This window comes from Durio zibethinus, chromosome 18, assembly GCF_047325235.1.
Source record: "Durio zibethinus cultivar Kanyao isolate XHJ-2024 chromosome 18, ASM4732523v1, whole genome shotgun sequence".
In the NCBI taxonomy this organism is placed as follows: Eukaryota; Viridiplantae; Streptophyta; class Magnoliopsida; order Malvales; family Malvaceae; genus Durio; species Durio zibethinus.
Window position 1 is genome coordinate 663,388 of NC_143179.1, and position 12,112 is coordinate 675,499.

Below are 12,112 nucleotides of genomic sequence, written 5' to 3' on the forward strand. Positions count from 1 at the left end.
TGGGATGGATAGGGTTGATAACCCCTGAATTGTTGTCTATCGAAACTCACAGCTTGAGCTTTAGCTTCTTTCTTTTCTGATGTCTTCTTGGTTTCTCCTCTTTTCAACTTACCATTTTTTATGGCACTTTTAATAATTTCTCCAGAGATCATGTCAGCAAAATTTTTTGTTGTATTTCCTATCATCTTTTCATAATAGGGAGGTTTTAAAATGCTAACAAACAGCACTGTGGTTTTTTTTTCTGTTAATGGAGGTTGTACTTGAGAAGCAATATCCCTCAATTTCTGGGCATACTCTTTAAAAGACTCATTTGACTTTTTCTTCAGATTCTGTAAAGACAAACGATCTGGGGCCAAATCGATAATATGTCGATACTGACCGATGAAGTCATGTGCCATATCGCTCCAAGAGTGAATGCGAGTCCTATCCAGTTGAACATACCATCTGGCAGCAGAGCCAGTAAGACTGTCCTGAAAAACATGCATCAAGAGTTTTTCATCATGTGCATGAGCTGTCATCTTCTTGCAATACATGGTGATGTGGGTTTTGGGGCACTTTGTACCGTCATATTATTCAAATTTCGGTACTTTGAACTTATAGGGGATAACCACATCAGGAACTAGGCAGAGCCTAGCAGCATCAACTGACCCATAAAAGCTAAATCCTTCTACAGCCCGTAGCCTTTGTTCTAGCATGCTAATCTTAGAACTTTTTTCAGCTTTCACTCTCATCTTTTCCTTCTCTTTTTCTTTTAAATCATCTAGATTAGGAATCGATTCTGCTGTCTTTTCAGTGAAGACAGGATTTATATAACTATTATACTGCCCTGGGTTGAAAGCTGATGGCATTCCGGGATATGTTGGATATGCGAAGTGTTGTGGCAGGACCTCTTAAGCAGAATGAGTTTAAGGTGGATCAAAAGCTGGAGGGTACAGAGGGTCAGCCACTTCTTGTAATGGGGGAACTTGCTGGCTTGTACTTTCTTCAACTCTTTTTCTTTTATTCATATTATTGAGAGCCTCCAAAATTTTACTTAGCTCACTTTCAATCTTCTCCTAAGCTTTTTCTAGCTTTTCAAATTTATGGGAACTTTCCTCTTCCATTTGCCTTGCTCTGGACTTTGTGTTGTATGGATGAGCAGGGTTTTCGCTAGATGGAGCTATCCTGGGACTTTGAGTACCATACTTATGATTAGAAATATTATGCTATGCTTTATGTATGGTGCTCATATGAAATGCACATTTTTCTAAATGAAATCTAGTATGAAATGGATGCAAATGATTGTGTTAAAACATGGTCATGAAAATAATGCAGATGCATAAAATCAGATAAACAATACAGTTAGTTTCATGGATGAGATGAAAATGATGCTGATGCATAATGTTACATATGGTAATGAAAATGATACACAAAGTTAAACAATCAAAATGATTAGATAAACACATTTTTTGTGTCTTAACTTCAAGGTATATCTATCATTGGGTAGAAAGGGTTCTATCCTAGGTTCAGGCACTCTTAAGGTTCATTATATGCGATTTTAGGGTCAAAGTCTAAAGGTCTTCAAATTGTTCCTTACATCTTTGTCCATCACAGACTAGTAAGGCACCTTAATCTTCACCCATTACAGGCAACAAGCAGAAAAGGTTCAATATGAGTGGGAGTATTTCGCTAGCCACTGCGGAGGCATTAGACCTCACGGAAGCAATAGGTATTTTACTCCTCTCTTAGAGGGACGAAGTTCGGGTGTAGAGCTCATGTTATGCACATGCACATGCACATGAATGACATAATTAACAAGATAAATAAACATGAATGAACAATAACACATATATACAAAAAGGTTCAATTTTATTAGGCTTTTGGATAACACAAATTATTTGCTGGCCTGACTCTCAAAGTCTCCAGTGGAGTTGCCAAGCTGTCGTAACGTCTAGATCTGGGGATCTATCGCTAGACATTGACTTTTGGGAGTCGCCACCAATCTTTTTTTATCTAGGTGCGATTGGCCACCTAAACAATCTGTCCTTTCAGGGAACACCCAAGCTTAAGGGTCCCTAGAAGAATAGGTTCAGGTCTGCTAACCAGAACAGGGTTCGGGAGTTCGGTTACATGTAAGGAAGGTTATAGCACCCTCACAACGTCCATCAAAAGATGGTACCAGCTTAAATTTGTGTTATCCAAAAGCCTTAAAATTTTACCAAGTAATTAATTATTGGAAATTTTTCTCAATTGACTTTAATACTTTTAGCAAAAAATTGAAAAAATTTTCTCACCTCAAGAGTATGCAAGAAAAACTACTGTTTCACTTGCAGAGGCTCCGTCGTCTGATTAGTTAAAGAAAAATCAAAATCAAAATAAGAAGAAAGGAAAGAATGATTGCTCTTGCGTAGGAAAAATTGATACTTTCAACTTTTTCTCAAAAATATTTTTTTAAAAATTTATTTTTAAGAAAAATTGATACTTTCAACTTTTCCTCAAAAATATTTTTTTTGAAACATTGATTTTCAAGGAAAATTGATACTTTCAACTTTTCCTTAAAAATTCATTTTTGAAAATTTATTTCTAAGAAAAATTGATACTTTCAACTTTTTTCTAAAAATATTTTTCAGAAATTTTGATTTTCAAGGAAAATTGATACTTTCAACTTTTTCTTAAAAATATTTCTCTTTGAAAATTTTTATTTTTTTGCAAAAAATAAAAATAAAAATAATACTCCTCAAAATAACTAACACACAAAAAAAAAGTAAATAAATAAAATACTAAAAAAAGATTATCTTGCCTTGAGGAATTCGACGTGGCTCCACTAGATTATCCATAGCCTTCACCAATTTGACACGATCTCCCCTATTTTCCACGAAGGAAATGATGGCTTGAAGTGTTGCTGAACATAACCATATACTCTCATTTGTTGCGGATACATAGAAGCCATTTGCTGTGAAAATATGTCCATATACTGTGCTCCAAGAACTGATTGAGGATGAAAACCAGCAAATCGGTTTCCCTGAATAGTCTTGTTATTAATTGCTGACAAATGACTAGTTGTGATTGGCTGAATGTACATACCCACCATCTGATCACTTCTCATATGTTGAGGTCCTTGAGGTTGGCCATGTGTTACACTAACTTGAGTAACCATTGATTGAGGATATTGAGCACTCGCAACTGGGTTAGAGTCTGGCGCCTGTACTTCCCAGAGTGGTGGTGGTAGCAAGCCACTTCTCTGAGCACCATAGACAGGTGAAGAAGGCTGCTGTTGTAGAACCAATTGACCATTCCAGGCAGGACCTGTGCCTTGAGCGTATGACTGCTCAAATCGAGGCAATCTCGTGTTTGGTGCAGCTCCAGTCGCATGAAAATTTTGCTGCTACTGAGTAGGCTATCGTTTTTGGTCTGTAAAATTCCCATCAACAACCTTCATTCCCACAAATATACACCAATCGGTTCTTCCAGAAATCAACGAAGCTCCAACACTGTCGCCTCTGCATGCCGCTACAGTTACCCACCGTTGATGCTAAAAATTCATCATGAACCTCCCTTCGACCTACTCATCTCCTATTTATGGTCGGTTTTTCACCAACCATCCTCCAACAGCGTAGATCCAGAAAGGAATCTGTGAACTTTCTTCACTGTTTTGGTTCCTTTACACTGTACGATCATTCTAGGTTCTGAGTACGTCAGTGGCCCCTTATTGCTCTTCATTTTTATTATTTTTGATCTCCAAAAGCTCAACATTCGCTATGGTTTGTCACCGGCGCTGACAGTGTATGAGCAAAGAGCACTGTGGAAACTTGACCTTGAGAACTATTGTCAGAATGGAAAGCCATCTGCTGGAGTTGCTCTGAAGAATGCGATGCTATCCCAGAAAATAACTTCTGCCGAGGCTTCTATCAAGTGCATCATCTACTCTCTTTTCGTATCGGCTTGGTTGCCAGGGTTGGGAGAAAATCAAAAATATTGGGCAGACCCCAAAGTTTCCATTATTTTCGAGATGATGTACCCGAACTTGGTGCCAAGGCTGGCCATTGACAGGCGATCCAGCCTTGTTGTATAGCCTTGCTTTCTTAACATCCTGCACTCAGAACCATAGGGGTTAGCCGTTAATGTTTGACCAGCAAGCATTCGTGATCTCCTTCGTTGGGTAACTTTGTTTTGGCTCGAGAGGGTGCCTCCAGCACCTCGATCTAACGGGATGCCCCCAGGATTTTGATTTTGCAATAGACCATGATCCTGGACGGGATCATCATTCATTGTGGGTGTAATACCCGAGATATACCACTCACTGCTTCTGTAATATTTTATGGATTGCAGGAAGTGAAAATGGTGGAAAAAATAGTCATGTATGACACCCCGAATACCCTCATGATCCTCTTTCCACATATCACTGTCATAAAAATTAATCCCTGACTTGATCATGCCTTCGCCTCTGAACACACAAAGCATGGGAAAGAACTTGTCTTTTTATCACCAGCTTGAAGCCGCTGAACCAGAGACTGACATCTCCAGAATTCTTTTTCCCTCTTAAGATCCTGCTTCAATGATTTCGCCTTTACATGGTCACACACGGGCTGTCTAGCTAGCTTCTCCATTTCAGCAGCTCAACCCGAGGTTTCAAGCTATGTCACATCTGCCGTTTGCTCAGAGGGCAGTCACAGGCACGTCACGATTGACAAATGCGATGTCTTGGTCTCTAAGCACTTCATGGAAGGGGAGATCGCCCACCAAAAAGAGGCCTTGAGGGCTGGTGAAGATGGGGGCTTTCCCCCCTCTTTCTTTTCTCTCCTATTTGGACTCCTCCTCTTATTCAGATTTCTCCTCCATCTTTTTTTCGTTTTCTATTCGGATTCTTCTTCTCTCCTATCCCGATTTCTCCTTCATCTTTTTTTCGTTTTATAAAACCATGCTATTTTTTATAGAATTTCAGTTCTATTCCACTTAGTCCTCCAATGCTAAAGATTAGCCGCCAATCATGCTTTCTGATCATCATCCAACTTAATCTCAATCTTTCCTTTTTTTTTTTAAAACAATAATCAGATAATAAAAAAAATGATAAATATGAAATAAAAAATCTAAAATAAAAATGAATAAAAATCCCTGTAACTAAGCTTGGATTAGTCTCAATTGACAAAGAATCCCGGACAAAATGAGGTGTTTACAACTGGTAACTAAAATAAATTTGAATTTGGATACCTGGTAGATGGCTTACGTTTTTTAGTAGATCTTCTAGGTTGAGACTCTATATCACTTGATGTTGAAGGTAGCTCCTCTTGCTCAACACTCTCGAGTAGAGATGATTGCTCTCCCTACTCAAAATTGATTATATCTGGCTCATCACTAACTGTGGTTGGTTTATTTATATCTTCAAGTTTTATTTCTTACTCATTTTCACCATTTGTGGCTATTTCCTGTGGAATTCTTATTGATGTTGAAGCATCACACTCAATAGTAATTTGTGTAGTCTTCTCATTTTTCACAAAGTCTGCTATAGTTTTTTTTTCATGAAATATCACATCTTTGCTTTTAACTATTTTTTTTTCATTGGATCTCATACCCTATAGTTAAATTTCTTATCATTATATTTTACAAAGACACACTGTGTGATTTTACTGTTAAGCTTTGACCTATGTTTTTTCGGCATATGCATAAATACTTTACACCTAAAAACTTTTCAAGTGAGAGTATGATGCATCTTTCGTGTCTACACTTTTTCTGAAATGTCAAAGCCCAAAAGAACTGATGGTGATTTGTTAAGCAAATAATAAGCTGTGTGGACTGTTTCACCTCAAAATGACATCAGTAATTTTGTCATCCTTAACATGCATCTGACTTTTTTTATAATGGTGCAATTCATCCTTTTAGCTATATTATTATGCTATGGTGCTTTAGGGTTTGTTATCTCATGCTTTGAACAGTACTTTTCAAAATTTTTAGATGTGTATTTTTCACCATTATCAGTCCGAATATACTTCAAGAGTAACCTTGTCATCTTTTTTACCATGACATGAAATTTTTGAAAATACTGTAGTACCTGACTTTTGTATTTCAACATATACACCTAAGTCTTACGTGAAGTATTATTAATAAAAGTAACAAAATACATGCTACCACCTAATAACTTAACCTCAATGGGATCACATATGTCAGAATAATTTAATTTTAATATATTGTTTTTAGGACTCTTACAAAAAGAAACTCTATGATATTTACCAAACAAACAATCACACGAATCGAAAGACATACTTTTGGTCAAGGGAATAAGAGACTGTCTTGTCAAAACTTGTAATCCATTTTCACTCATGTGTGCCAACCTCTTGAGCCACAAGTTTGCTGAAACATTATCTTCAACAGCATTTATCTGGTTATCATTCAATTGCATCCATGTCTTATATATTGTGCAACATAATTTTTCTTTTGCAATTATCATAAATCTTTTGAGAAGCTTTCACTGTTCATTCTTTTGTTGACTCTCATATCCCTCTTTATCAAAAACATTAATAGCAAGCAAGTTCATTCTCATATCTAAAATGTGTCTGACATCATTCAAAGTCAACATGCAGCCTGTATTAATTTGTACAATAATATCATTAACCCCAACATCTGCAACATACTTTTGTTTCCTATCTTGGTGTAACCAAAGTCTCTTGCTTTGTAAATTATAAATAACTCTTTTAGGAACACAATGATATATTGCTTCTGTGTTAACTATCCATTCAATGTCGGGATCACTAACATGATTACAATCATTATGTATATAAATCAAAGTAATTGAATCACTATCTGAATTCACTACTGTAATATTACCATCATATGAACTCTTGTTTTTCTCATCTTTTTGTTTTTCTTCAAGATTTTACAATGTGATTTTATATGACCTGTTTTACCACAATGAAAATATTTCACTTTATCTTTGGATTTGGATCTACGTTTAGATTTACTACGACCTTTTGAGTTTTGACCTCTGTTGATGTTTTTATCCCTGCTCTTTATGACTAAAGCTTAATTCTCAAGGTTTACATCTTTTTATCTTGCTTTTTCATTAAGCATACTGTCTTTTACTATCTCCAATGTCATCTTATAATAAGAAGCTGAATTAAAAACAGTCACAATTAGAGTATTTCAGTTGTCTGACGATAAATCCAAGAAAAACAATGCTTTCATTTCATCATCCATCTTTGGCTCCATAATAGTCATTCAATTAAATGTCTTGAAAATCATTTTAAGTGCTCTGTAATCGATCGTCCATTCATGTATTGTAAAGTTGTAAGCTTTTTAACAAGCATAACTTTATTCATACTTATTTTTTTCTCATAGTAGTCAACTTTTTTTTGCCTATTTTCTTTCAGTTTCATCTTTCATATTTGCTAGTTTAGCCGAATTACTTAATACCGGCTCATACAAATCTTTACAGTATAAATGACTTCCATCAAAGGCTTCTAAATTGAATAATTTGATGCTATCAATTTTATTATGGAATTTGTATCACTTTTCATGATCTCAAACAGAATTTACTTCTGTCTTGGGCTATTTCTATATCGTTATCTCAAAATAACCTTCGTTTTAATACCACTTGTTAAGCCTGAAGCAATAAACACAACAATGTAGAAGTAATATATCACAATAAACCCACAGCAATAGGCAACAATCAACAATACAAAATATAAAAAAAATAAAGCATATCAAGATTTACATGAAAAATCTTCTAATGTAGAGAGAAAAATCACAGACTATCAGAAAAATCTTTACTATCAAATAATAGATATATAAAGTTTTTTTTAGCTAAAACTAGAGCTAATCAACAATTAGAGAGATAATTGAAAAAATTTTACCAAATAAGTAACTCAACAGATACACACTGAACTTGTTCCTAGAGAGCTTCAAACTCAATTTTCACCGTTCAAAATGTAAAACTCGAAATCATAAACCTGCTGATAAAGCTTCAGCTCAATCGAATCACGGATCGACTTCTATTCATCCAATTTTCCTTTCTTTTTTTTCTCTCTATTTTTTTTGGCTTTTCTTCGTTCTCTTCTTGGCTTTTGTAACTCCACCTTAAAATAGTCTCACCTTTTTTTATTAAGTAGCTAGAGCTTTGTGTAAAAAGAAAGATCAAAGCCCATGGCTTTGATTGGTCCAAAACCAATTACATAGGGCTGAACCCTATTTTCATAACAACCTTTTGATTACAAAATCACTCAATTGAAATGTAAACTAGAAAACCTATCAAAGGCTAAGTGTTTGCCTAATGAAGCACAAGGATATTGATGAATTAATACAACAAAGATGGCTTGGATACAACAAATATGGACTTTTGACTCTAAAACTCTTGATTTTTTTAAGAGAATGAAAATATGACTTGTTAATGCTTGCTTTCTTGTTTCTTCAACCTTCTTGGTATGTTGGAATTCTCAATTTATAGAGGAATTGAGAAACTAGGCGTTAGAGAAGCTTGGGAAATGAAAACACATGATTTTTTTCTTTTGAAACTAGTCGTCGGAGCTTGTTTGGGATGAAAGGATTGATTGGTTTTGATAGGGAATCGACTGGTTCTTGAATTTCACTAAGTTTTTTATCGTTACAGCTGAGGGATCGATTGGTTTTGGTACCCGATCGATTGGGTCAGCTAGATTTTGGATGCTGAATTATTCTAGATGAATAGTGCCACTAGTTGTCGCTTGTTTTGTAGTCTACTCACTAATTTGATCATATCTTAAGTTATACAAGTTTAAATCAAAAATTGATTGAACATTTAGAAACTAGACTTAAAGAATTTTTTATTCATATAAAGTTCATCATCTAATTCATTGTATTCAAATTATAATAAATTTTCAAAACTATCTCTTGTACAGTTTTTAGACAATCATATAGTGTTTAGTAAAAATTTAAAATTTTTTCTTAGAAAATTTGAATTTTAATTTTATTTGATCCTTTAGAAAGTAAATTCAAAGAGCATTCCAACAATATAAAATTTAAATATTAAAATTTTATGAATTAATACAAAAAAAAAATAAATAAGTTCAATATTAAAAAATTTTATTCTAGTAAAACAACTTTTATAAGTTAATCAATATTATTAAAATTGTATTGAGTTCAAAATGAATAAGTTTACTTTAAAAGTAATAATTGGACTTTCATTTAAGTTCAAATAAATAATGTTTAAAGAATATTTTGATTTGAGAAATAAAGAAATATAAAAAAAAATTTGTTTACACTTTGAAAAATATATTATTTATTTAGTACAAAAAATAATAAAATTTAAAAGCATGTATTAAATAAATTCTTTTAAAAATCTTAATTAAGTTTATTTAGTTTAATTTTTTTATTTTAAAATAAGGATCAATTTAAGTAAGTTCACATTATAAACCTTTACCGTAAGCAGGAGCTAGCCGTATATGTTTAACATTTTTAGATAATTTTCATGATTGTTATAGATCGTTTTTTTGTTTCAAGAACTAAATTGCTCAACCAGTATAGAACATAATAAACAGATTCATTGCCTTAAATCAAATATTAACTTTTTACGTGATTCGAATAGCACGTAAAATCTAGATGTCATGTCTATCCTTGATTGCTCCTCCCCGTCATATAACCATAACAGCCATGTTACTCTTCGTGTCAAACAATGGAAGCTAAAAAATAAGAAAAAGTTAAGCTAATCTTTCGTCCTAAATATTTACTTATTGTAGTAATTCCATGATATACTAAGTATAAAGTTTTAAAGTACACTTTTGAGTAACATATAAACATTTAAATAAATACATTAGAGAAGCAGGTGTAGTTCTAGCTTCCCATACGCAACATAGAATAATGACTATACAAAATTTAGGAAATATAACTTATTGGTTCCAACGTTTAAATGTTTAAGTATCATCTTCAGATGTTAAAGTCAAGTATTATTAGCACTTAAGATACAACAGAGATATTCTCTCCTTTGCTTCAAATCATAATATCATTATGAAAATATCATTGTTTTTAAAACTATTACCTTTAACGGCTAAGGCAACCTGCCATTTCATCAATATTTTCAAAAATATTACTATTAATTAAAAAAAAAAACCAAAATCAAATAGAAAACTAAAATTATCACTTAGATCATTTTTCTTTTACAAATACAAAAAAGAAAAGCTAAAGTAAGATCCTAAATATTTTTCATTAAAAATAAGTAAAAAACGAATCCAAAGTTTGGATCGATCGAAAATAGGCTCTAGTTGGTTGGATCTAATAAAAATAGCAACAAAAGTTTGGGAAACTAAATTGGGTACCTTTCTTTAGTGGGTTACAATTGATCAACTCCTTAATGACTGTTGCGAATTGCTAAAACTTAAGCCTGTAGAAAAAAATCCTTTTGGTGATCGATGATACCAAAAAGTGAGAAATTATCGTGGCAACCCAAAAAATCAAAGAAGGGTTAAAATTTTTTTTTTATTCTATCAAATTTTTTTTTGTCTTATCATTAACTACTCTTTCTTTTAAGATCAAACTCTTTAACCAACTCTGTCTTTCTTCACACAATTATAATGATTAAAAAAGCAGAGGAAAGGACAAATGGTGACACGCAACACAATGGTTAATGGTCAAAGTTGAGATGAAATTAGTAAAATTAAAAGTATGATTTTTATTAAAAGATAAAAAATTAAAAATAAATATAAATATAGTAATTTGTATCTTTTTAAATTAATTTAATTTTTATATAAATTAAAAAATATGATTTGATTATATTTTGACAAATTTAAATATGATACAATGAAATTATATTAAAACGATACGAAAAAAACGTATATGAGTTTTAGAAATATATTTTTTATATTTAGTATGTCAATAAGTGTAAAACACAAAAAATATATTTAATTAAACTGTGTTATATGATTACACATAATAAACACAGGAAACATATTTGTCACATTTGATACAATTAATAGTTTTTTATATTTATTTTAATTTAATATAAATATATAAAAATTATTTTAAAGTTTTAATTATAATACACAATTACATATTTAATATAATTATATAAAAATTATTTTAAATATTTATTTATAATGGACATTTAATATGCAATTATTTTTAATTTTAATAATATAATTACAATATAAATAATGACTTTAGTATAATTGTACATCATTATTCAATAGCTTATTATTTTGAATTTTATTAATTGTAACTCAATAGATAATTTATTTTAAGTTACATGATTAAAAATTCATAATATAATTATATTATAAACATGATATATATACAGAAATCAATGGCTTGTTTTATATATTTTAATTTATTCTAATTCATATGATAGTTGATACTTATGTATAATTATAAAAGATTATATAATTTATTCTAAATGATATATTGATATGTATACCTATGAAAATTAAAAATATATAATTTATTTTAAATCATATTATAAATTATAAAAAAAAATTATAAATAACATAACATATATAAAAATTATATTAGTTTGATATTAAAAATATATATTAATTTAATATTTTCAATAACTTTTATAAGTTATCATTTATATTATATTTATTTGTATTATTTTTAATAAATTAATGTTTTAAAATAAAATTATACTTAATTTAATGTCGAATTATTTTGAATTAATTTTTGTATCATTTTGGATTTGGATCATTTCAGTTCGAGTTATTTCAGCTTCGGATTATTTTGATTCAAATTGGACAGGTTGAGATTATTATTTTTTATAATCAAATTGAGTTGAGTCGAATTCAGGTGAGTTGAATGAATTTTTTGAGTTCAAATCAGAATTGACAAATCTATGAGAATGAATATACTCATGTAAAAATAACTAATTTATATTTAATACAGCTATGCATGTAAGAATTCACTATTTCTTTAATTATTTCACATTAAAAATAAAATGCACACTTGAGAAATTAAACCACAAATTTGAAAATTGGACTTTGAATGATATTCAGGAAACCAAAACTCACCACATAAAGGGGATCAAATGTGAGTCAAGTTAATGGCAAAATTGAAACCTCCATCAAGCCCCAAAACTGTAGTATGTAGAAAAAAGAAACAAGAAGAAATCAGGATTTAACATGCTATCATATATATATATATATATATCATGTGATTTTATTGATGATAATTCCGTTTCTTA

At 31.4% G+C, this 12,112-nt stretch overlaps 1 protein-coding gene across 3 annotated transcripts in view; it reads left to right on the plus strand.

The window, feature by feature from the left end:
- Positions 1–12,112, plus strand: part of LOC111298868 (uncharacterized) — a 28,231-nt gene that overhangs the window by 14,560 nt on the left and 1,559 nt on the right. For 2 of the 3 annotated variants that reach the window (XM_089746902.1, XM_089746901.1), the window contains exon 4: positions 11,626–11,718. The exons of the other annotated variant lie outside the window; for it this stretch is intronic. In XM_089746902.1, coding sequence (XP_089603028.1) covers positions 11,626–11,718 — 93 coding nt within the window. The remainder of the gene's footprint in view (positions 1–11,625; positions 11,719–12,112) is intronic. 3 annotated transcript variants of the gene reach the window in all.